Source organism: Schistocerca americana, chromosome 2, assembly GCF_021461395.2.
Source record: "Schistocerca americana isolate TAMUIC-IGC-003095 chromosome 2, iqSchAmer2.1, whole genome shotgun sequence".
Taxonomy (NCBI): Eukaryota; Metazoa; Arthropoda; class Insecta; order Orthoptera; family Acrididae; genus Schistocerca; species Schistocerca americana.
The window spans coordinates 790,502,870-790,529,885 of NC_060120.1; the positions used below are offsets into that span (position 1 = coordinate 790,502,870).

General features: G+C 40.7%; 1 protein-coding gene across 3 annotated transcripts in view; it reads left to right on the forward strand.

The window, feature by feature from the left end:
• The window catches only part of LOC124595250 (fatty-acid amide hydrolase 2-A), a 169,476-nt gene that overhangs the window by 40,227 nt on the left and 102,233 nt on the right, over positions 1 to 27,016 (forward strand). For all 3 annotated transcript variants that reach the window (XR_006978186.1, XM_047133915.1, XM_047133914.1), the window contains exons 5-6: positions 9,965 to 10,076; positions 26,414 to 26,568. Coding sequence is in view for 2 of the 3 variants with exons in the window: in XM_047133915.1 (XP_046989871.1) it covers positions 9,965 to 10,076; positions 26,414 to 26,568 (267 nt within the window). In the remaining variant the exon portion in view is untranslated. The remainder of the gene's footprint in view (positions 1 to 9,964; positions 10,077 to 26,413; positions 26,569 to 27,016) is intronic.

Genomic DNA, 27,016 nt, shown 5'->3' on the forward strand with positions numbered 1-27,016 from the left:
GAGTGTCATCACTGGTGTCTTCGCGGCCATCTTTAAATCGTTTAAACCACTCAAACACTTGTGTTCGCGATAAACAATCATCGCCGTACACTTGTTGTAACATTACAAACGTTTCACTTGCAGATTTTCCTAGTTTGAAACAAAATTTGATGTTAACACGCTGTTCTTTCTGTACACTCAACATTTTCCGACGCACAGACAAAATGTCAACTACTTAAAACAGACACCACGGGCAGACTGAGCGCAGGAGGCAGATGAAACTCGAGCAGTAGGCGGAGCGAGAGTCACGTGACAGGCCACGCGACTTTCAGCCTTATTGCATTCGTTTTATTGTTTCACCAGTACTAGTCCGGTTTTTTTCTATGAGTGGCTGACGAAAACATCCCACAGACGCCACGATTCAGAATCAGTATGAAAGAGTTGCAGCAGGTATCGTAAAGTGTGTCAATGAAACCACCCTTTTCCCTGGGGCGTTGCTTCCCACGCATTCCATGGTTGAAAATGACAGTTACAGTGCGATGGGGCAACAGGAAGATGTTCTTCACAACCTTTGACATTGCTGACACCCTTGGGTGTTTCTGCCCTTCTCTAAGAACATTGTGGGACTGCATCCCCATCAAATGTGATCCAACCCATTTGGAGCATAACACGACTGCAATTTTTGTTCTCATCTACAGGTTGGAACCACTAGGGATTGTTCAACACCAGTCAACAAAATTTTAACTTGATCCAAAGCAGCTAAATGTACCAGCACTTTTTCAGTTCTCCTTTTTTGTGTCCTCCTCTGGCATGATCACAGGGGGATGCGACATTGACACATGTATGAATAAAGCAGCAAGGAGTCCCTCTAAGAGCCGCCAGTTTTGTAAAACCCTCAGTGGCATCCACTTTCTTGAGAATTTAAAAATGTACCTTTACAGACAGAAACCTGCGATCACATTCTAGGCGCATGCAGATTGGTAACCCGTTCGACACTCTGATTTCGGATTTCCTATATCAGGTGCAGGAACAGCAGTGTGGCGGCTAAAGAGCTGCAGTGTGGCCTGCCTGCAGGCACCCAGTGCCCTCATCACGGGTTATGCCTGCAGAGGCACATTTTTAAAATTTGCAATAAAGGTGTGCGGGTGCAACTGAGGGTTTTATGGAACTCAAGGGTCTTTGAGGGACCCTTTCCCGAAAAAGCGTTAGCACCCTTAGCTGCTTTGGATCATACCCAGATTTTGTTGAATGGTTTTGTATGGTCCCTAGTGGTTTCAGCTAGTATGTGAGAGCAAAAATTGCAGTCACACTGTGCTCCAAATGGGTGTGATCATGTTTGACGGGGATGTGCAGTCCCACAATGTTCTTAGAGAAGGGATGAAACAGCTGAGGATGTCAGCAGTGTTAAAGTTGTGGATAATGTCTTCCTGTTGCACTTCACACTGTGAACTGTCATTTTCAGCTGCGAAACGCTTGAGAATCAACACCCCAGAGAAAGGGGTGGTTTCATTAACATTCTTTATGCCATGCCCTGCGGCCTTTCCGTGCCGATTTGGAGTAGCGATGTTTTCCTCGACCACTCATAAGAAAACCAGATGATTTCAATGCTGGGCGTCACAGATTTGACCTCAATTACAGATGCTGGGGTTGGATGAAGGGGGTTGAAATTTGGGTAAGAGGGTGAGTGACAACATTCCAATCAAATGACACATATGCAGTGGCACTAGACAGAATTGTGGTGAAATTTGGTGCCAATGTGAGATCATTAACCCACCTTACATGTCACATTAGCTTCTGAGTTGTGGCCTTCTTTTCACAAACATCGACACTTTGCTATCTGAAGCGTTGTTGAGCCTGAGGGTGACGTAACATGGCACCATGCTTTTGCACCATTATATAGGAAGTTGTATGCAGCTTCTAATGTTTTGATGACTAAGAGTGTGTGAAGTGTATGTGCAAACTTCCCAATTCTCTTATACGAGTCGACGTACATCTTGTACACAGCCAATCTTCTTCTCTGGATAGCCGGCTTCTGGAATCTCTACAAACTTCTTCTTCGAAGAATGATGCTAGTTACAGGAACCTTAGTCTCTCTCTCTACTTGAGAAATAATTAGATACTCGAAGAATACTTTTCAACAACTATTGGTATATTTGAGCTTCATAAAGAACAAAATTATCATTTCTCGCATAAATATTCGACTTCTTGTAAATCACCCGTGTCGTCTCACACTAGAAACAATTAAGATACATTTACAACAGAGTTGGTTTAACAACCATCATAAACATGTCTTGCCTCTAACAAGTCTGTGTTAAGAGTTTCTTTTTTGGACTTCCGAATCTCAATTGTTCTTGTTATTTATAACAATGGTCACTGATATGATTACCACAGAATATCCTAGAAGTTCTAGAAGTTCCATGGTTCTTCTGTATACTTTCACTAGAATGTCCATGGATTGCCCGTCAAGTACTTGTTGGTGCCATTTGTTAGCCGCATCTACCTTCTGCTGGCGGCTGATTTCACACCTGCACACACAAACATGTGACGTGCAGTAGGTAGGATTCTAGCATCCCACTCTCACATCTAAAATATTGTGTGTTTGAGACGGTAGAAGGCAGAGTGGAGAATTTACGCAGAAATTCTCAAAACACTATATATTCGCCCCCCCCCCCCCCTCCCGAGATCGAACACGCTATATTTTTTACATAATCATTGTGTAAATAACATCACCCAGAACAACAGTACATATCATAACCATGTACTTTTTTTCTATATGTTTATATACTTATTTTTTTTCCAACTAAAATTCTTTGTACTCTCTTAAACAGGCTCCTGCATAGTCTTGCTGTTTTCTTATTCTGCTTTGTTTAGACATGAGCAATTGTGTGAGGTTTTACTCAACTTTTCTAATATTTAGGAATTATGAGGACTTTTTGTCTCCAATCGTAAACTCAAGGTGTTTGTGACATATGAGTACTCTACTTTCTGTTCTCATCTACTGTACAACTTGGGTTTCTGTTTTGGGAATAGCGTGAAGTCGCAAGGTGCCATATCTGGTGAGTATGGTGGGTGGGGCACAACCACCATGTTGTTTTTGGCCAAAAAGGTCCTGGTGAGCAAGAGCGTGTGACAGGGTGCGTTGCACATTTTAGTGATGCAGCAGCTAGCTCCCTTGACATCAAAGTTCGGTCTGTCATCGCCACATGTTTTCATGGAGCCGTCACAAAATGTCACAGTAGTACGCAGAATTCGCTGTTTGGTTGGGTTGGATCAATTCTATGTGCACAATTCCCTTGGTATCAAAGAAAACGATGATCATGCTCGTCACTTTGCTCTTCACCTGTCTCGCTTTTTTGAGTCTTGGAGAGCCCGGGCTCTTTCACTGGGACGATTGTTGCTTTGTCTCTGGGTCATAACCGTAAATCCAGCTCTCGTCGCTGTTAATAACCCGTGACAAGAAGACAGAATTTGATACACACGCGCTGTTCTGTTCGCGTAAATAGCCACACAGAGTATCACAAAAATCATTGTGGACATCCAGCACGTCCTCCCAGCTGAATGCCACTCCGCACACTGCCTCATCAGATATGCAGCTCTTGCCACCTAGCGGTGCAAAGATCTACTACTACTTTCCAGGTGGCAGCACCAGTCCCAAAAATTTTGGATTCCGTCTCGTAACTTCCCAATTTCCTTCATTACTCTTTCACACGGGTTTGGTGGCGGGTTATAATTGGATATTAACACCTGATGAATACCTTCCCATGCCAGGAATTCTTTAAATTCATTACTTACAAACTGTGTTCCATTATCTGTAAGAAACCGTTTCGGTTTACCTACTTCTAGGAAGTATTGTTGTAAACAGTGTATAACTGTGTGCGTATTTTTTTTTTTAATAGGATATAGTTCAACATATTTTGACCACTACTCTATGATGACCAAAATGTATGGTACCCCTCCTTTTCCTTGTGGAATTGGTCCAAAAAAATATGCCGCTGTGGGGTCGTGTAATGACTTGGGAATAATAGGGTACATTTTGTACTTCACATGAGTATTACTCTCTTTCCCTTTCTGACAAATTTCACAGGTTCTAATTAAAGATGCTATTTTATGTCCTAGTTTCTTAAAATAATAAGACTTATTCATATGAGTTATACACTTTTTGATTCCGAAGTATCTATATCCTGTATGAACATACCACTCCAGTTTGTCTTCGGAATGTGTAAACACCACTGCTGTGATGTTAAGCTGTCTCTCCAAAACAAGTTATGACCTATAATTTTCCATTTTCCTATTTGATTAGGAGGTAATGAGTTCTGAATACACAGAGAAAATGTCTCTGTAAAGTAAGGATCATGATGTATATTTTCAGATATTCTTTACGCCATTTCGTTTACTCGGATGTTTGGATTCTGCCGATATAAAATTAATGGCAAAAATAACGCCAAGTCCTTCCACGCGTTTCAATCCTTCCATTCCTGTGGGTAACCTTGACAAAGCATCAGGTACAATATTCTCGGAACCTTGTACGTACTGTATCTTAATATTGTATTCTTGTAGGAAAAGCATCCATCATATTAACCTACTATGCAGTAAATTGGTCTTTATAAATGCGGATTTCTGATCACCATACTAGTGTTTGAAATTTTTGAATACTCCACACAATTGCTAATAGTTCTTTTTCAGTAGCCATGCAATTTAATTCATTCTTATTTAAGACTACGGCTAGCAAAAGCTATGGTTTGGTGTTCTACGTTATTCAGATTCCACTCTCCTTGGAGAAGTTATGCAGCAATTCCGTAATCAGATGCATCTGTTGAAATTTTAAATGGTTCGCCCATAACTGGATGATGTAAAATTGGTGATTCATCAAGCGCACTTTTGACATTTTCAAATGCATCATTGGCACCTTGATCCCAAGTCCATGGCACTCCCTTCCTTAATAAATGTAAAATTCACGGGTCATTTAGTTTTTGCCCTCATATGTACCGACGATATTATCTGGGTATCCCCACAAATCCTTTTAACTGTCTTAAATTTCTGGGCTATGGTCATTCTTAGATAGCTTTGATGCATTCAGGGTCTGGTCTAATTCCTTGTACCCCTATAATATGACCTAAGAACTTAAGTTCTTGGCACCCAAAGTATGGTTCAGACAGTTTCACCGTAATATCTTTTTCTTTGAATTTTTTCAAAGTTTTGCACAAAGTTAAACAATGTTCTTACCAAGAAGCGATATTATCAAGATATCATCTACATATATTATCAAGTCCTTCAATAACTCTCTCCCTAGTGCCTCATCTAATGCACGTATGAATGCGGGCATAGAGATATTAAGTCCGAATGGCAATACATTGAAATGATATGATTTACCATCAAACAAAAATGCTGTATACTTTTTGGATTTTGGGTGTAATTTTATTTGCCAGTATCCCGCAGTCAGGTCCATAGTGCTAAAGAATCTTGCCTTTTCAAATTTGTATAGCAATTCATCAATATTAATTGGTTGGTCTCTCTCTCTCTCTGTCTCTATATGCCGAACAGTGTATGAGCGTCTAATACTAATTGTACTCCGCCTGTAGCTTTCTTTACCACGACCAAAGGATTATTCATGATGCTAGAACTTCATTCTATGATATTATTATCAATCATTTTATTGATTTCATCTCTACCCTGCTTCCTTCAAAGTTATTGCCACTGGATACGGCTTACAAAAGAATGGAGAGTCATCTTTTATTCTAAATTTACAAATATTGTCGCTGATATTACCCGGACGATTGGAAAATACTACTTCATACTCCGTTAAAATTTTATATAAATCTCGCTTTTGTTGATTGGTTAATATTAGGGACTCGTTAACTTTGTCTTGTATGTCAGTTCGAAGTGATACTTGATTTACATTATGGATCTTTGGTGACAATTTTGCTGTAGCTGTTAATCGCAGACACTTACACTCAGTTGTTTGTTTTCTAATGCAGTTATCTGTCACAAACGGTGTCCAATATCTACTGTCCCCTTTACCAAAACAAAGAAGACTCTCGTCAAAGTTTAAGATGACTTTAAATTCTAATAACCTATCTAAACCAAATAATACATCTCTATTAATATATTATACTGTTAATAGTGTTTGCCGAAATAATATATCTCCAATACGACAACTCACTTGAGTTTCATAGCTCACGATTTTACTCTTTGTTCCTGTTATCTCGACTATGTAAACTCCCGTTACTGGCAATAGCGGTAAGTGCTGTTTTGTCTGTACTGAATTAAAGAGTGCATTGGGGATGAGTGATACCTCACTCCCTGAATTTATAAATATGTTAACCTATGCAGTTTCCACTGTCCGTACTATTATAGGTTGTGGGTTATTGGTATCTAAACTCGGTTCTTCAAGTAGTAACTATTCCTTAGCGGGTATTTTGTGGGTAAAGTTAACATATTTATATGAAACAAGGCCTCCTAATGTATCTCCATGACCTGGGCCTCGGCCCTGGATCCAGATCGCATCGTGTTCTCCTCATTATTACTAATTACAGGCTGGTTACCAAAACGAGATATCACACATCCGTTTTGTGCTCTATTGTTACTCGGTACAAATTCCTGAGAAGTTACTGGACCTAAATTTGAAGGTGGATGCTTCTTCTGATAATTGTTTCATTTTTCCAGTTGCATTGGTGTACTCTTGCTAGGTTTGCCTCATGTTTTTTGACATTATTCCCACTATTCCTTTTGTAGTTCGGATTTTCGCATTGGTGCAAGTTTTTGTTGCGGTCCTTATTTAAGGCATCAAGTGCATCTACAAAGGACAACAACTCTTCTACCGTCTTCCACCCACTACATAAGATATCTTTCCTCGCATATATGGGAAATCATCTAATTAAAATCTGCACTAATCCTTCTTCCTCCATCGGCTTATCTGAGTACTTTGCACGCGTTAGATGCCAATCGAAATACTTCCTCATTGTACCCCAAGTATTATTGTAATATTTTGGGTCCCACAAATCTGATATTAACTTCTCCTGGGCACGTGCAGACCAATACTTCTCTTTAAATTTCTTTTGAAAATCTTCCCAAGTGGAAAAGTTCTCAATATTTACTGTTCCCCATTCGGAGGCTTCTCCTAGAAGGTAACCCACAGCAAATTCAATCTTCTTAGAATCTTCCCAATTGTTTGCTAAAGGTTGGTTAATCCTTTTCAAAAAATGTGTCGGATGTACCTCTCCATTGGGCTTAAATTTAGGAAATTGTCTCGATAACCCCGAATGAGTTTCCCATTGCAAATCAGTAACTACTCCACTGGTTAACACCACATTAGGTGAAGTTACTCATTTTTCTACTTGTTCCTGGATAAGTTTGAATTCTCTCCAGAGTTCGTCTATGCCCTTCCTGGTATCAGTAAGTTCAAAAGAAGCCATAGGTGACACATTCCCAGATGTATTCTCTCAGTAACTCTTCTTTCTATGATTTCTTTGACTTGTTCTTCTTAACTACTTACATTTACGATATCAGAGTTTTGTCTTTTCTCTTTGAAGCTTCTTTCTACATTGTCCACTCGTGTACTTACACCTGTAAGTTGCGATTAAAGTACAGGTATTAACTTGCTCTGCTTATCTACACTTTCTTTTAAAGTACTCAGTCCCTGCTTTACAGCATTAAATTTAACGTTACACACATTTTTGAAAGATCCTAATTTTTCATTGATTTCTGATTCTACGTTATTGCATCTGTCCTCAATCTCAAATTCTAACTTTTTTGATAGCTTCTAGAAATTATCATTCTGTTTACTACTAAGGTCAGTGAACATTTGATTTACTTGAGTGTGCAGGGAACTAGTCAATTCATTCTTTAAATCTATCTTAAAATTCTCTAGTTTAGTATTTAAAGTGTCGAATTCAGTCTTCAAATCTCCCATGCCTTCACAAGAACAAAATGTATGCTTGCCGTGTCTTCAAAATTGTTCGTATTTAATTGAAAGAGAACGAGAAATTGCTTCTCGTGAAGACGCTATTAAAATACACCCGATACTGCATGACCAATGATCAGCACCTATATTTAAGGAAATGCTGCGTTATGTATGGTTTGCTTCCAAATTATCAGCTGAAAGAGAGGTTTTTGAAAATGTTAACGAGGTTTGTTTTTCCACCTCAAAACACCTTGCGTGTGTGGAAACATAGCATTTATTCAATGCAGCTGGTGCCGTTTAACTTTGTTTTTTATGTTTTTATGAAAAATACCATCCCGCAACTTGTACTCGTAATGTCGAAAGCAACGATTAATTGTACATCTTTTGAAAGCCGTCTGTGCTGGTCAAACTTGGATGTAACAAGTCGTTTCGGGCTCCTTCCAGGTATAAGGGATTTCTCAAATCACGGACAAGCATACATTTTCAGTATCACTTTATGCGTTTGGCGATTTATTAGTCGGTAGTTATGAATATTATATTATTTGTGATAATAAAAATTTGTAGACTGCCAAATAACATTATAAATTTAATAAAAGCTCACCTGATTACACGTATTTTTCCCATTATAACAACTGTAAAATAAATAGCAAAGAAAATGACTGTTAGAAATAAAAAAAAGAAAAAAAAACAACAAAAAAAACAACAAAAAACAAAACAAACAAAAAAAAAAAAAAACTGATGAGCGGGACTCGATCCAGCGATTACAGGGCATGCTTGGCTGCTGGTGCTTCCTGGTGAAAACGGCCACACACAGGTGTATATATTTGACGATCAAAATTATCTTACGATTTTCTCAATAACGTTTGAAAAGTACGCGCTACTGCTTATCGTGGCCTCCCCTTGTTAGTCTAATACATCGAGATCTTCTCTGCGGTTTTTAATGTAGTGACTTTCTTATGTCTTCTCCATTTTTACATTCACAAATTTTCTTCACCTGATACTTTGGGTTTAATTCAATTTCTTGGAATGATTCTTTCATCTCTCAATGCTTGGTTGCTATGGCAACACATATCATCTTCTTATCTCATTTTTGTCTCAAAATTCCTGTTTTCTTCTGTCGCCTAGTTCTTACGATTTGATGACTAAGAGTGTGAAGTTTATGTGCAAACGTCCCACTTCTCTTATACAAGTCAACTTACTTGGTGTGCACAGCCAGTCTTCTTCTCTGGATAGCCGGCTTCTGGAATCTATAAACTTCTTCTTCAAAGAATAATTCTAGTTACAGGAACCTTAAAGACTCTCTCTCTCTACTTGTGAAATAATTAGGTACTCGAAGAATACTTTACAACAATTATCGGTATATTTGAGCTTCATAAAGAACAAAATTATCATTTCTCATGTAAATATTCGACTTCTTGAAAGTCACCTGTAGCGTCTCACATTAGACACAATTAAGATACATTTACAACAGAGTTGGTTTAACAACCACAGAAATCGTAAACATGTCTTGTCTCTAGCAGCCTGTGTTAAGAGGTTTTTTTCCTTCCGGATGTCGATTGTTCTTGTAATTTTTAACAATGGTCACTGATACGATTAGCACAGAATAACTTAGAAGTTCCATGGTTTTACTAGAACTTCCATGAATCACCAGACATCAGTGCCGTTTGTCCGCCGCAGCTACCTTTGCTCGCGACTGATTTGACACCTGCACACACAAACATGTGACGTGCAGTAGGTAGGGTTCTAGCATCCCGCTCTCACTTCTAAAATATCGTGTGTTCAAGATGGTAGGAGGCCGAGTTGTTCTAGAACTTACGCAGAAATTCTCGAAACACAACCTTTGAGCAAAATTTCAAACTTAACCATTGCAGGGTTTAAAAAAGAAGTGATCCCTTAATTCTGCTGCACTGTGTGGTAAAATGTGAATAACCTAACATTCCAACTTCAGTACCAAAATAGTTTTAATATTCGTGGTGGCTATTCATGTATTACTTATGTCCACTTTCTACCTATTAAATATAAAATATCATATAATAGTTTGTTGTTTACCAGTGTTTTTCTGTTGTGTTTTTCTTTATCACATAGGCCTGCATTCAAGCTGCAGCAGCTTCCCCAGTTGGAATAGGGTCAGATATTGGAGGTTCAATAAGAATGCCATGCTTTTTCAATGGCATATTTGGCCACAAGCCTTCTCGATGTAAGTGCAAAAATCTGTCTGTATATTTAATAATGATTGTGATGACCGATAAATGGAAGTTGTTAGTGTTTCTGTTTGTTTATTTTGTCATATTTCATTATTCTAATTATGTATGTGGAGCTCAAATTTTTACAAACTGTTGTTGCCCGGAGAACATTGTGTGCCTAGGAGAATAGATACTGCAAAACTTGTGGTACTGACCACATTGAGGTCCCTGGCATCAATAATCAAAGAAAATATGGGATTGCATTCTGTGTTGCCTTTCAGTGCCATATAGTCGATGAAGAAACTGCTTCAATATTTGCATTTAAGCATTGCTATTACGTATGCAGCTGCTTGTATTGAGGGTCACTTTGAAATATTGTAAGACACTTCCATTTTCCATTTTGGCTCTTACACAGTCTCTTTCATGTATATCAGCTAATTTCAGCTGTCAGCAGCACGAACAATTCAAAACAGCCACTGGATGGAAACTTGAGTGTACACGAGTGCATGCGCGCGCGCGCGCGCACACACACACACACACACACACACACACACACACACACACACACATCCCCTGTAAATTAGAAAAACTAATAATTTGTAAATGTATTGTTCATGTCACATTACTCTTGCAGACTTTTGTGCCTACCTATGGTTGAAATATACTTACTGATAAATTTATGACTGCACGTGGTTTCTTATCCTTTCTACATTAGCTGCTGCTGCTGCTGCTGCTGCTGCTGCTGCTGCTGCACACTGAGGTTTTATCAAAATTTAAATTGAATGAATAGTCCAGGATGGATGTTGATAAAGTGTAAATCGAAGATTTATGAAAGGGTCGTAAAATACTGTACTCATTAACACGAATCTCAAGGAACTGAGAAATCGGAAGTTATTCTTAAATAAATTTTGTTAACCAGGGAGTACAGTTTTTTTCTGTACATTAACAGTTTAGGGTATATATGTACATACATCCATACTACAGCATATTATCTATCTCATCATAGAAAACCATACAGTACCTACTATCTATTATCTCAGAAGATTAAAAAGAAACTTTATAGTGTTATCAGGTGCATCAACTGTATGTACAACATCAGTTTGCAATAATAACTCTGAAAATGAACACGAGAAGGAAAAAGGTTTACATTAATTACTGTACCATAACTTTAAAAAATGTTTTTACAGAGCACTTTCTATGGAAACAATCCTGTATATTGCACTGTCGCAGACTGGAATAAACTGCATGGTAACTTCATGACCAACTGTACTCATAGTAGTTTCCATAAAACTAACAGTCATCTCAGATGTTGCAGCAAAATGTTCTAAAGTGTCCAAGGCGTGTAGCAGTTCCTGATGGGTGGGTAGACTGCAGTTCAACAAGTAGACTGGAGTGAGGGATTGTTTTGAGTGAGGTGGGTAGAGGGGGAAAAAGAGATAGAAATGGCTGTTGTTGGGTGACTGACAACTCTGAGGGAGGTAGCAGGTATGGGGACAGGCACCAGATCAGGTGTGTTTGTGCGGTGCTCAATGACGATAATGTGCAGCAGTGGACTGGGAGTACTTGATAGACAGGGAATGGGTAGAGGTTGTGGGTGCAGTGGCTTAGCAAGGATTGAGGCCAGGAGAATTACGAGAATAAATGATGTTTTGCAAGCATAACTCCTATCTTCATTGTTGAGAAAGGTTAATGTTTGAGGGAAGGGTCCAGAGGGTATGGGTTGTGAAACAGCCATTGAACTTGTGCATGTTGTGCTCAGCCGTGTACAGTTTATTACCCACTGGGTGGTCACTTCTGCTCTTGGCCACGATTTGGAGGTGGACGTTCATTCTGGAGGGCAGCTGGTTTCATTCCCATAAAAAATGCTTTGCAGAAATTGCAGTGGAGCTGGCATATGACATGGCTGCTTTTGCTGGTGGCCGTGACTGATGGGATGGGATAAACCTGTGCCAGGGCTAGAGTAGGACATTTTGTGTTGGTGAGTTGGACAGGTCTTGCACCTGTCTCTCCCATTGTCCTTAAGAACAAGCTGCAAAGGGGTAACCTTCTCCCATTATCATTTAGACTGGAGCAATGGAACCATATTTGTGTCTATGCTTTTTATTATCTTTTTATGATTTATCATCATGTCAAGAAATTAGGGACATCTTACCCATCAATGTTTTCATCCCTCTAAAGTGGTATTCCACTGCCCACCCTACATACAACCTGGTCTGTCCCTGTGGAAGACCCAGAGGCAAGATGTGTCAAATTCACTCATCCAACACATCCTACTCACATTCTATCGTAGGGTTATTCTATGCCATCAGAGCCAGGACTATGTGTGAAAGCAGCTGTGTCATATGTCAGCTTTACTGCAATTTCTGCACAGTATTGTATGTGGGTATGACCACCTACCAGCTGTGCACCAGAATCAATGGAGGCTGCCAAACTGTGACGAAGGGCAGAGTTAAACTCCCACTGGTGCAACATAATGCTGTGTACAGCATGCTCAGGTTCAGAGACTACTTCACAGCCTGTGCCATATGGATCCTTCCTCCAGCACAAACTTTTCTGAATTTCATAGGTGGGTTTACATAGGTTGGGTTTAGAAAGGAGGAGCAGTTCACTCAGACCCCAGGATCAGGATGACTCGCCTGATGTGAGGATGAGGAGAAACAAAGATGAAAGGGAAGGCATCAAAAAGAGTAGAAGCTCTCTGACAGTATGTTGAAACATTCTTGATTCCTCTCCTGGCCTCAGTCTCTGCCAACCCACTGTGGCAGGGGGCTAGTGGATAATGAGACCAGTAGAATAACGGGAGTGAAGGATGCACTTTGAAACCAGTTACCATTATTAACATTCAGTAGTCTCTCAGATCCCATGGTATTGATACTAGGTAGAGCAAGTCTTGCAGCAGCTGTACCCTTAAGTTTGTGTATTGCTCCTGGTTTATTCTTTACATAAACACATCCTAGCATTGCACCTTATTCCTCTACTTCTTTTTGTCATTGAAGTACACCAATAGATGTGATTAGGTTTTGTGGCTATTGCCAGATCATTATGAAGGAGTTCATTTTTGTTTGTGTTAGCTGCTGTTAACTGGCTTCCTATGGCCATTGTTAATTGCCCTGGTGGTGAATAGTTGGGCAATGTCCCATTGTGTAGCTTGTCAGCCCCCGTATTTGTTGAGTTTTCTGTAGAGAACCCCAGGCTGGCACCAGGCAGACATCTGATGACGGCTGATAGGATGTGCCCAGATCTGGAGTTGCTCTGTGAGAAGGGTAGTATGTGGCTAATTGTCAAAAGGCTAGTCACTTATCTCTAATGAGGAGACAAATAGCTTTGAGACATTGCCTGCTGCTAATAATGGGACAGCTAGGGGACTTGTGCATTGATCTCACCTTTTAATGTGGTCAGGGCATTCGTAAAGGGGGAAAAAAGATCCTGTTGGTGGTAGGCAGTTCCAGTGTTAGATGCCTGATGGCCCCTCTTAGGAAAATGTCGTCTTGAGAACGGAAACAAACCAAATGTGTGTTTGATGTACCCCAAGGTGAACTTCCTACCAGGTGGGAAAAGCCTTCATGGGAGCAGTTGATACCACATGTTGCAGTCAGCTGCTCATCTGCAGCTTACGCATGTTGGCACCATCTATGTCTGTCACTTGGATTTTGAGACTATTACCAGTTCTTTCTGGAGACTGATCGACTTGGTGAAGACAGCTATATTCACTTGTGAGGTCTCTGCACAAATGTTGATTAGCAGCATTGTTCTGAGGACTGAAAGGGCCCTCTGTTCTGGAGCTGAGAGGAGGGTCTAAGCCAGAAGCCTTCTGATGCTGTGACAAGACCGGCTGTAGTTTCGTAGACCTACACACACAATGGATTCTTGTAAAGTTTTTCAGGATCAGACAGGTATACATCAGACACCGTAAATGGGCACTAACTTAGTATTCCCCCCTCTAAATTAGATAAAACTCTGAGGCCCCCAGCTGAGAAACCACAGTCGGACATTCACAGCAAAGTCCTAGAGCTCCTACCTCTTATAGCAAGCTGTCAATCCTCACTTAGTACTGTACTCTAGCAGCTGTAAGAAGATCCCTGACAGCTTGTAGTACTGTTGCCAGCTTTCAACTTTGAAGGGAAAACGGCTGCAAGCGAAAAAATTGCTATCTATAAAACTGTGACAACACTGAGGCTTTATGATGGAGATGTTTATAAAATCATGTCATATTATTGGTTGAGGTAGACGTGTGAAGCTTCTGTGTCCAGACCACTGCAGCTGTCAAGAGATCAACTTATACCAACTCAACCATAGGAACTAAGAGATGTTTAAAATCTCTTGTTTTGACATCACATAGAATGAATATCCTAAGATAGATTTAACTTCCCCATGAGGAGGAGTGTTTGCAGTGATAAATAGAAGCATTACATTTAGTGAGGTGCAAAATGAATCCAACTGATATTGACGAGATTAAGCAGGATTGATGGACTTAATTGATAATCAAATATGCTGCCAACTATCAGATTCAGATCCATTGATCATAGACACACTCAAAGATAGCCTAAGCCTGACAGTAGAGAAATACTCAAAGTATGTGGTAGTAGAAAGTGGTGACTTTAATCTGCCCACTGTCTCCTGAGAAAGCTTCGCATACATTGTTGGTGGTAAGAACAGTGATACTTAATACATTGTGTGGAAATTGGCTCACTGCCCACACATGAAAGAAATATTTTGGACATTCTGGCTACAAACAGATGTGATTATTTATTTATATATAAAAACAAAGATGAGGTGACTTACCGAACAAAAGCGCTGGCAGGTCGATAGACACACAAACAAACACAAACACACACACAAAATTCAAGCTTTCGCAACAAACTGTTGCCTCATCAGGAAAGAGGGAAGGAGAGGGGAAGACGAAAGGAAGTGGGTTTTAAGGGAGAGGGTAAGGAGTCATTCCAATCCCGGGAGCGGAGAGACTTACCTTAGGGGGAAAAAAGGACAGGTATACACTCGCACACACGCACATATCCATCTGTGGTTGGATATGTGCGTGTGTGCGAGTGTATACCTGTCCTTTTTTCCCCCTAAGGTAAGTCTCTCCGCTCCCGGGATTGGAATGACTCCTTACCCTCTCCCTTAAAACCCACTTCCTTTCGTCTTCCCCTCTCCTTCCCTCTTTCCTGATGAGGCAACAGTTTGTTGCGAAAGCTTGAATTTTGTGTGTGTGTTTGTGTTTGTTTGTGTGTCTATCGACCTGCCAGCGCTTTTGTTCGGTAAGTCACCTCATCTTTGTTTTTATATATAATTTTTCCCACGTGGAATGTTTCCTTCCATTATATTGATTATTTATTTATTTATTTTCGAGAGTGACACCAATGATAGAGCATGAAGTTATTATTGAAGCAGTGGTCATAAAGGTGAAAAGATCATCAAGAAAGCTAGTAGAGTATTTTTGTTTGGTTCAACTAATAGAAAGTCAACTTATTTAAATGTTGAATGAGAACACTTATTACAGGTCCACCAAATGCAGAAAAATTATGGTTGAAGCTAAAGATGTTATAAACTGCAGTCTAAATAGGTACATTTCAAATAAAATTATGAAATATGCTAAAAACCCATGGCAATTTAATGATACCATTCAGAGGAATGTTGCAAAAACAGACTACTACAATCTCATTAAAAAAGAGACTGCAGGGAAGCTTATAGAGAATAGCAACTCAAGCATTTGTAGGGAGGGCTGTGTGTGAGGCCTACAATAATTTTTCACAGTGAGGTTCTGGCCACAGATCTGTCAGAAAATCATAGGAAGTTTTGGTCATGTGTAAATTCAAAGAACAGGTCCAAACCTACTGCTAAGTCTTTCATGGCTCTGTCTGGTGTTCTAACTGAAAACAGCAAACAGATAACTGAAATATTAAATTCTGCATTTAAAATTTTATTACACAGGAGGGCACTACTGTAACAGTGTTGAACTGCCTCACACACTCACAAATTAGAGATTTTATTAGCACTTCCAGTATTAAAAACAGCAAATACAACATAAAGCAAAAAAGGCAATAGATTCTGACAGAATCATAGCTAGAGTTTACATTGAATATACTGTTGATGAAAGGAATACAGGCAAAAAGGAATACAAACGTCTCAAAAATGAGATCGACAGGAAGTGCAAAATGGCTAAGCAGGGATGGCTAGAGGACAAATGTAAGGATGTAGAGGCCTATCTCACTAGGGGTAAGATAGATACCGCCTACAGGAAAATTAAAGAGACCTTTGGAGATAAGAGAACGACTTGTATGAATATCAAGAGCTCAGATGGAAACCCAGTTCTAAGCAAAGAAGGGAAAGCAGAAAGGTGGAAGGAGTATATAGAGGGTCTATACAAGGGCGATGTACTTGAGGACAATATTATGGAAATGGAAGAGGATGTAGATGAAGATGAAATGGGAGATATGATACTGCGTGAAGAGTTTGACAGAGCACTGAAAGACCTGAGTCGAAACAAGGCCCCTGGAGTAGACAATATTCCATTGGAACTACTGACGGCCGTGGGAGAGCCAGTCCTGACAAAACTCTACCATCTGGTGAGCAAGATGTATGAAACAGGCGAAATACCCTCAGACTTCAAGAAGAATATAATAATTCCAATCCCAAAGAAAGCAAGTGTTGACAGATGTGAAAATTACCGAACTATCAGCTTAATAAGTCACAGCTGCAAAATACTAACACGAATTCTTTACAGACGAATGGAAAAACTAGTAGAAGCCAACCTCGGGGAAGATCAGTTTGGATTCCGTAGAAACACTGGAACACGTGAGGCAATACTGACCTTACGACTTATCTTAGAAGAAAGATTAAGGAAAGGCAAACCTACGTTTCTAGCATTTGTAGACTTAGAGAAAGCTTTTGACAATGTTGACTGGAATACTCTCTTTCAAATTCTAAAGGTGGCAGGGGTAAAATACAGGGAGCAAAAGGCTATTTATGATTTGTACAGAAACCAGATGGCAGTTATAAGAGTCGAGGGACACGAAAGGGAAGCAGTGGTTGGGAAGGGAGTAAGACAGGGTTGTAGCCTCTCCCCGATGTTATTCAATCTGTATATTGAGCAAGCAGTGAAGGAAGCAAAAGAAAAATTCGGAGTAGGTATTAAAATTCATGGAGAAGAAATAAAAACTTTGAGGTTCGCCGATGACATTGTAATTCTGTCAGAGACAGCAAAGGACTTGGAAGAGCAGTTGAATGGAATGGACAGTGTCTTGAAAGGAGGATATAAGATGAACATCAACAAAAGCAAAACAAGGATAATGGAATGTAGTCTAATTAAGTCGGGTGATGCTGAGGGAATTAGATTAGGAAATGAGGCACTTAAAGTAGTAAAGGAGTTTTGCTATTTGGGGAGCAAAATAACTGATGATGGTCGAAGTAGAGAGGATATAAAATGTAGGCTGGCAATGGCAAGGAAAGCGTTTCTGAAGAAGAGAAATTTGTTAACATCCAGTATTGATTTAAGTGTCAGGAAGTCATTTCTGAAAGTATTCGTATGGAGTGTAGCCATGTATGGAAGTGAAACATGGACGATAAATAGTTTGGACAAGAAGAGAATAGAAGCTTTCGAAATGTGGTGCTACAGAAGAATGCTGAAGATTAGATGGGTAGATCACATAACTAATGAGGAAGTATTGAATAGGATTGGGGAGAAGAGAAGTTTGTGGCACAACTTGACCAGGAGAAGGGATCGGTTGGTAGGACATGTTCTGAGGCATCAAGGGATCACCAATTTAGTATTGGAGGGCAGCGTGGAGGGCAAAAATCGTAGAGGGAGACCAAGAGATGAATACACTAAGCAGATTCAGAAGGATGTAGGTTGCAGTAGGTACTGGGAGATGAAAAAGCTTGCACAGGATAGAGTAGCATGGAGAGCTGCATCGAACCAGTCTCAGGACTGAAGACTACAACAACAACTGTTGATGAAATAACTCCCTTCCTTCATCGTATTTATTGAGAACCTCTTGTGCAATGAATAGTCCTATGTGACTGGAAAGAGTAAAAGATCAAATTTATGAATGCATGGTGTCTGTTCTTTTGGACACGATCAAGAAAACAGACACCACACGCAATCCGCAGCTGTGAAGCATTATATGTAAATGCCCTTTCAACTTACATATAATGTTTCACAGCTGTGGATTCTGCGTGATGTCTGTTCTTTTGGACATGTCCAAAAGCACAGACGCCATGCATTCGTATAATTGGTATGCCTAACTGGGCAACAGATCCACCTTCTTCAGTGCAGATGCAGAAATACGTTCAATCTCCTGTTTGGAATTTCAGAGTAGTGAACATGGAGTCAATGGGCAGGGACTGCAGCCAGGTGGCGCTCAGTGGGAATGTGGATCAGCCATGAGGCGTGCTGAGATAGTCTGTGCAGTTGCGATAATGCTGTGTAATGGCTGGTGCAGTGCTTAATGCACCTGCCTAGTAAGCAAGAGATCCTGGGTTTGAATCCTGATCCAGTACACATTTTCATTCATCGCCGTTGATTCTGCGTAATGTCTCACTGCAACTGACAGCAGTGATCCCATTTCAGTTTACATATAAGATCAAGTATTCAAAGCTACAGACAGCTTTCACCGATGTCCACCTGTTGCAGGATTGTAGAGCATAGTCTAAGCTCTAAAATTACAAAATTTTTGGGGGAAATGGGTATTGACTGAGGAAAAACTGCTTGTAGGAAACACAAGTTGCTGTTTGTACATGAAATCTTGCTAGCAGTAGATGCAGGTGAACAGGTAGATCCTATCTACTTGGGTTTCCAAAAGACACTCATCAACTGCTAACAAAGATATGCTGAAGTGGTGCATCTTCAGAAATATTTGAGTTTTTTGATAACTGCTTGACTAATAAAATCAAATATGTTATACTGAAAGGCATATGTTCCTCAAAAATGAAAATAATTTCAGGTGTGCCCCAAGGAAATGTAACAGGATCTCTAATGTTCGCAACATATGAAATGAATTATCAGATCGGATCAGAAGCACACTGTAAGCTTATTCACTAGTGATGTCGTTGCCTACGGAAATTCTGAAGGACTTTGTGTAATGAAGTTCTTCGTAAGTGTGGATAGCTGTAAGACAATGCCTATAATAATGGCTGTAACAGAATAAGGAACCAGGCTGTATCTGATTTCAGGATTAGTGGTTGAGCATCGTGATCATGTCACTTCATATGAGTATTTAGGGTAATATTTGGAAGTGATATGAAATTGAATGATCATGTAAAATCAGTGTGAGGGAAAGCAAATCGAAGACTTAGGTTTGTTGGAACAGTTCTGGGAAAATGTAGTGCATTTGGAGAGTGCATACAATTCTTGGGTAATGTTTTCAGAGTCCGTATCAAATAGGCACAACAACGGACATCAAACAAATGCAGAGTGCCACTAGGATCATAATATTCAGGATAACCCATGCGAAAGTGGAACAGAAATGCTCAGAGAACTTAAATGGGAAACCTTGGAGCAAAGCTTATGTAATTCTCACAAAACCCTGTTCGGTAAATTTAAAGGATCTTTAGTCTAAAAAGACCTCTTGACCATTGTGCTGCCGATAGCCTATATCTTGGGGGGGCGTCATGAGAGTAAGATAAGAGAGCTTAGGCACCTACAGAGGCATAAAAGTCATTTTTCCCATGCTCGATGCGTGAATGGTGTAGGACAGAAAATCAGTAATGTTTATGTGATGCACCCTCCAGCCACACACTGCACAGTAGCTTACAGAGTAAATACGTAAATTTAGATATAGATGATCTTAATTCATTTGAGCACATCAGAGATGTCATCGAGTGAGTTTTGTGTGGAGATGTGTATGCATTGAACCCAGCTCTGACAAATCTTCACAAATTGTGGATGATGGTTCAGCACTCATTTATCAGAATGGTTCAGTATCTCATGGACGCAATGCCACATTGTGTTTGTGTTGTAACAAGGTTTTGAAGTGCTGCCAAATACCCCTGGTTGTCTCTAATTTGACTCCTCAAGAGTGTAATCATCGGGTCAGTCTGTGAAGTCACTTAAGTTTTGATTTTGCTTATAAATTACCCAACAAGTGTGGTAAGAAAAGATTTTTATATGTGTTTGTAGCCTAGTGGCACAAGAAAGTACATTGAGTTAGCTGGTTAGTTAGGCTGGGAAAAATTACCTTCTGTTGTCTCCCACATTTCATTCAGTCTTCGCACAGGATACATATGTATCTAGTCGAACAGTTTGTGATGGGGCGAACCCTTCATTGTAGCACAGTTGTTGTGAAGAAACTTATGGAGAAACACCAGCTATTACACAACAGGAGTAAAACAGAATATATGATAGATAGAGCTGTGTCAAATTAAACACATTTCTCCATCAGTAGGGCAGTTCGTGGACCTTCATAGAATGTTACCAGAATACCTCTCTACCCCCCCCCCCCCACCCCGAAAAAAAAAAAAAAAAAAAAAAAAAAAAAGGATCTTATTTAACTGCACAAAAGTTAATATCCAGAAACTCAGGATGACACAGGGACTGAAATTGATGCAGGTGAAGCAAAAGCTGAAATGCTGGAATCCATTTTCAAATTTTCCTTTACAAAAGAAAAACTAGTCGTAATTCACCAATTTCTTGCATCACTGTAAAGATGAGTGATATATATATAACAAAGATGATGTGACTTACCAAACGAAAGCGCTGGAAGGTCGATAGACACACAAACATACACACAAAATTCAAGCTTTCGCAACCCACGGTTGCTTCATCAGGAAAGAGGGAAGGAGAGGGAAAGACGAAAGGATGTGGGTTTTAAGGGAGAGGGTAAGGAATCATTCCAATCCTGGGAGCGGAACGACTTACCTTAGGGCGAAAAAAGGACAGGTATACACTCACACACACACACCCATATCCAACTGCACATACACAGACACAAGCAGACATTTGTAAAGGCAAAGAGTTTCGGCAGAGATGTCAATCGAGGCAGAAGTACAGAGGCAAAGATGTTGTTGAAAGACAGGTGAGGTATGAGCGGCGGCAACTTGAAATTAGCGGAGGTTTAGGCCTGGCGGATAACGATAAGAGAGGATATACTGAAGGGCAAGTTCCCATCTCCAGAGTTCTGACAGGTTGGTGTTAGTGGGAAGTATCCAGATAACCCGGACGGTGTAACACTGTGCCAAGATGTGCTGGCCGTGCACCAAGGCATGTTTAGCCACAGCGTGATCCTCATTACCAACAAACACTGTCTGCCTGTGTCCATTCATGCAAATGGACAGTTTGTTGCTGGTCATTCCCGCATAGAAAGCTTCACAGTGTAGGCAGGTCAGTTGGTAAATCACGTGGGTGCTTTCACACGTGGCTCTGCCTTTGATCGTGTACACCTTCGGGGTTACAGGACTGGAGTAGGTGATGGTGGGAGGGTGCATGGGACAGGTTTTACACCGGGGGCGGTTACAAGGGTAGGAGCCAGAGGGTAGGGAAGGTGGTTTGGGGATTTCATAGGGATGAACGAAGAGGTTACGAAGGTTAGGTGGACGGCGGAAAGACACTGTTGGTGGAGTGGGGAGGGTTTCATGAAGGATGGATCTCATTTCAGGGCAGGATTTGAGGAAGTCGTATCCCTGCTGGAGAGCCACATTCAGAGTCTGATCCAGTGCCGGAAAGTATCCTGTCACAAGTGGGGCACTTTTGTGGTTCTTCTGTGGGAGGTTCTGGGCTTGAGGGGATGAGGAAGTGGCTCTGGTTATTTGCTTCTGTACCAGGTCGGGAGGGTAGTTGCGGGATGCGAAAGCTGTTTTCAGATTGTTGGTGTAATGGTTCAGGGATTCCGGACTGGAGCAGATTCGTTTGCCACGAAGACCTAGGCTGTAGGGAAGGGACCGTTTGATGTGGAGTGGGTGGCAGCTGTCATAATGGAGGTACTGTTGCTTGTTGGTGGGTTTGATGTGGACGGACGTGTGAAGCTGGCCATTGGACAGATGGAGGTCAACGTCAAGGAAAGTGGCATGGGATTTGGAGTAGGACCAGGTGAATCTGATGGAACCAAAGGAGTTGAGGTTGGAGAGGCAATTCTGGAGTTCTTCTTCACTGTGAGTCCAAATCATGAAGATGTCATCAATAAATCTGTACCAAACTTTGGGTTGGCAGGCCTGGGTAACCAAGAAGGCTTCCTCTAAGCGACCCATGAATAGGTTGGCGTATGAGGGGGCCATCCTGGTACCCATGGCTGCTCCCTTTAATTGTTGGTATGTCTGGCCTTCAAAAGTGAAGAAGTTGTGGGTCAGGATGAAGCTGGCTAAGGTAACAAGGAAAGAGGTTTTAGGTAGGGTAGCAGGTGATCGGTGTGAAAGGAAGTGCTCCATCGCAGCAAGGCCCTGGACGTGCGGAATATTTGTGTATAAGGAAGTGGCATCAGTGGTTACAAGGATGGTTTCTGGGGGTAACAGATTGGGTAAGTATTCCAGGTGTTCAAGAAAGTGGTTGGTGTCTTTGATGAAGGATGGGGACTGCATGTAATGGGTTGAAGGTGTTGATCTACGTAGGCAGAGATAACGTTCTGTGGGGGCTTGGTAACCAGCCATAATGGGGCGGCCGGGATGATTGGGTTTGTGAATTTTAGTAAGAAGGTAGAAGGTAGGGGTGCGGGGTGTCGGTGGGGTCAGGAGGTTGATTGAGTCAGGTGAAAGGTTTTGTAGGGGGCCTAAGGTTCTGAGGATTCCTTGAAGCTCCGCCTGGACATCAGGAATGGGATTACCTTGGCAAACTTTGTATGTGGTGTTGTCTGAAAGCTGACACAGTCCCTCGGCCACAGACTCCCGGCGATCAAGTACCATGGTCGTGGAACTCTTGTCAGCTGGAAGAATGATGATGGATCGGTCAGCCTTCAGATCACGGATAGCCTGGGCTTCAGCAGTGGTGATGTTGGGAGTAGGATTAAGGTTTTTTTAAGAAGGATTGAGAGGCAAGGCTGGAAGTCAGAAATTTCTGGAAGGTTTGGAGAGGCTGATTTTGAGGAAGAGGAGGTGGGTCCCACTGTGACGGAGGACGGAACTGTTCCAGGCAGGGTTCTATTTGGGTAGTGTCTTGGGGATTTGGGTCATTAGGAGTATGATTAGGATCATTTTTCTTCGTGGCAGAGTGATATTTCCAGCAGAGAGTACGAGTGTAGGACAGTAAATCTTTGACAAGGGCTGTTTGGTTGAATCTGGGAGTGGGGCTGAAGGTGAGGCCTTTGGATAGGACAGAGGTTTCGGATTGGGAGAGACGTTTGGAGGAAAGGTTAACTACTGAATTAGGGTGTTGTGGTTCCAGATTGTTGTGTTGATTAGAATTTTGAGGTTTTTGGGGGGGGGAGTGGAGCTGGAAGTGGGAGATTGAGTAGATGGGAGAGACTGGGCCTGTGTGCAATGAGAGGAGATTGAGGTTTGTTGGAAAGGTTGTGGAGGGTGAGTGAGTTGCCTTTCCGGAGGTGGGAAACCAGAAGATTAAATAGTTTTTTGAGGTGAAGTGTGGCATGCGGTTCTAATTTGCGGTTGGCCTGTAGGAGGATGCTCTGGACAGCTGGTGTGGATGTGGGAGAGGAAAGACTAAGGACTTTTATTAAGGATAGGAGTTGACGGGTGTGTTCGTTAGCAGAGTTGATGTGTAGGTGAAGGATTAGGTTGGTGAGGGCAATGGTTTGTTCAGTTTGGAATTAGTGTAGGGACTGATGGACCGAAGGGTGGCAACCAGAGATGGGAACTTTAAGTGTGAGGCCTTTGGGGGTAATGCCAAACGTCAGACAAGCCTGAGAAAATAAAATATGGGATCATAACCTGGCTAGGGCGAAAGCATGTTTGGAGAGGGAATGTAAATAAAGCTTAATGGGGTCGTTGTGGGGGTGTTGTGAGGGTGACATGGTATTAGAAGGTGGAAAGTGTAACATGAGGCTGAAATGGAAGTGAAAATAAAAATATATGGGGAGAGATAAAGGTGAACTAGAAAGCAACTGGAGATCTGGTGTGAAAAAAGGTGAAAAAGTGTTGGTTCAAGATGGGCTATGTTGATCCTGTGGTGAACTTGGGTGGGTAGACAACGATGTGCACAAAGATTAGGTGGTTGTGTTGCCGCCAAAACACGTTAAAGGGTGGAGAAATTTGGGAAAATTTCGAAAAAAATGTATTAAAAGGAGTGGTTTTGTGGTGGCAGATTATGAAAATGAGGCTAACAATTGCCTGACTAAGAAATAATGACGTTAAAACCTGTGGGAAGCGGCTAAAAATGATCAGTGATGTGGGAAAAACGGAAATGGAAATGAAGCGAAAGTTATTAGAACTAGCCGAAATGGTTGTTTAATAGGTGAAAGGAACTGTTTGTGAACTAGAAACGGCGGATTTTATAGCAGCGGTAGTGTTGAAAGCGGAAAAAATATTTTTTTGGTTATGGTTTGGAAGTGGGTTACGTTTTATTGAGTATATATAGGCAGGATAAAATTGTATAGTAGATTACGGTAGAAAGGAGAAGGTGAATAAAAAGTGAAACTAGTGGCAAAAACAGAGAGAGAAAATAAGACGACAGAAAAGATTTCGAAATGCAACAGTGACAATAACAAACATAATTGTTGGGTTCAAATTAATGATACGGATATAATAGAGGGAAACAATCCACGTGGGAAAAATATATCTAAAAACAAAGATGATGTGACTTACCAAACGAAAGTGCTGGCAGGTCGTTAGACACACAAACAAACACAAACATACACACAAAATTCAAGCTTTCGCAACCAATGGTTGTTTCATCAGGAAAGAGGGAAGGAGAGGGAAAGACGAAAGGATGTGGGTTTTAAGGGAGAGGGTAAGGAGTCATTCCGATTCCGGGAGCGGAAAGACTTACCTTAGGGGGATATATATTAGTGTCAGTGGTGTTGAGACAGAGGTGAAATTACTAAACTTGACCAAAGCTCCAGACCTCGATGGCATCCTTGTCAGATTCTATACAGCACTTGTGACTGAGTGAGTTCCTTTTCAACCATAATACACCGTATATCCCTGGAACAAAAAACTGTGTCCTGTAATTTGGAGAAAGCACAAGTCACCCCATCTACAAAAAGGGTAGTGGGAATGACCCACAAACTACCGTCTAATACCTTTGACATCCATTTGCTACAGCATCTTAGAACAGAGTCTGAGCTCAAATATAATGAAGTATTTTGAACAGAATGATTTCCATTCCAGCCATCATAGCTTCAAAAAGCATTAGTCGTGTGAAATCCAACAAGCGCTGTTATCACATAGTGTCCTGAATGCCATGCCTCAGGACAGCCATAGCAACACATTAAAAAAAGAAGAGTCATATAGGGTATCAAATGAAATTTGTAACTGGAATGAGAATTTCCTGTTAGGGACGTCACAGCATGTCATCTTGTATGGAGAGTCAACAGCAGATGCAGAAGTAACTTCAGTTTGACCCAGGGAAGATTGTTGGTATCCTTGTTTTTTCATATTGTGTATTAATGACTTGGCAGATAATATTAGTAGTAACTTCTAATGTTTTTTAGATGATGCAATTATCTGTAACGATGTACTGTTTCAATAAAGCTGCAGAAATATTCTGTAAGGTCGTGATAAGATTTCATGTGGTGAAAGGATTGGCGGTGTGTATTAAATGTTTACAAATGTAAAATTTTGCACTAAGTGAAAAGAAAAAAGTAATATCTGAATGCAGTATCAATGAATTACAGTTCGAATAAGTCAGTTCATATGAATACCTGCGTGGAACAGTTTGCAGGGATGTGAGTGAAATGATCACATATGCTCAGTTGTACATAAAATATGTGGTGGACATCAGTTCATTGATTCGATACTGGGAAAATACTATTAGTCTACAAAGGAGAATACCTACAAACACTTGTTTTTAGCACGAATAATCACAGGCTCATTTGAATCATGGGATTGTCATTGGGACACTGAAAAACTTTGAACTAGCAGATGCTTGAAGGTAGACACACTGTACATAAAAAAAGCTACTTACAAAGTTTCAAGAAGCAGCATTAAGTGAAGAACCTCAGAATATGCTACAACTCCCTGTAGGGAACATGAGATAAGATAAAACTATTTACTATGTACACAAAGGCATTTAAGCAGAAAGGCATTTAAGCAATTATTCATCCCACTGCCCATATGTGAATCTTTTTCTTCTGTGCACTTCACAGTTGTTTGCAGAATATAGCTGCAGATGTAAGAATTTTAACTCAGAAAGAAAATAAGCACAGGTTCTTTATGTAATCATTCTTATGATTAAATATAGTAACATTTTCTTTTAATACTGCACTTGCTTCTGTAAAAATGCCATGTATCCATATAACTTTTTTTATTTTAGGTATTGTATCTAATCAAGGAGAATACCCTGTGCCTTCTGAAGAACAAAATACCTTCCTGGGAACTGGTCCTATGTGTCGTTATGCAGTAGACTTGCTGCCTACCTTGAAAGTAATAGCTGGGAAAAATGCAATTCACTTGAAGTTGGAGGAAAAAGTAAATATTTAGTTAAAAAACATTCTTGCACTTAAAGCTTAAAGCCACAGACAATGAAAAGACTGGTATAGATTTTAGTTTTCAGCCTAAAGGTCTTCCTCTGAAGTAGAAAATACACATTCCCACAAGCACAAGTGTCGCGACCATTGTACCTGGCTGCTATGGCTGGATGCCAGCCACAGCAACCAGACACTGATTATGTGTGAGTGAGTTGTGCTTGTGGAATTGTCTGTGTGGACTCTTACCACAGTGGCCAGAAATAATGGTTGTGTGTGTGTGTGTGTGTGTGTGTGTGTGTGTGTGTGTGTGAGAGAGAGAGAGAGAGAGAGAGAGAGAGAGAGAGAGAGAGAATCAACATCTCCTCTATATGGTGAGGAGTGATTTATCCTTTTCATAATATTATTATTATTATACCATCCTGGATGTTCCACTGTCAGATTGTGTACTA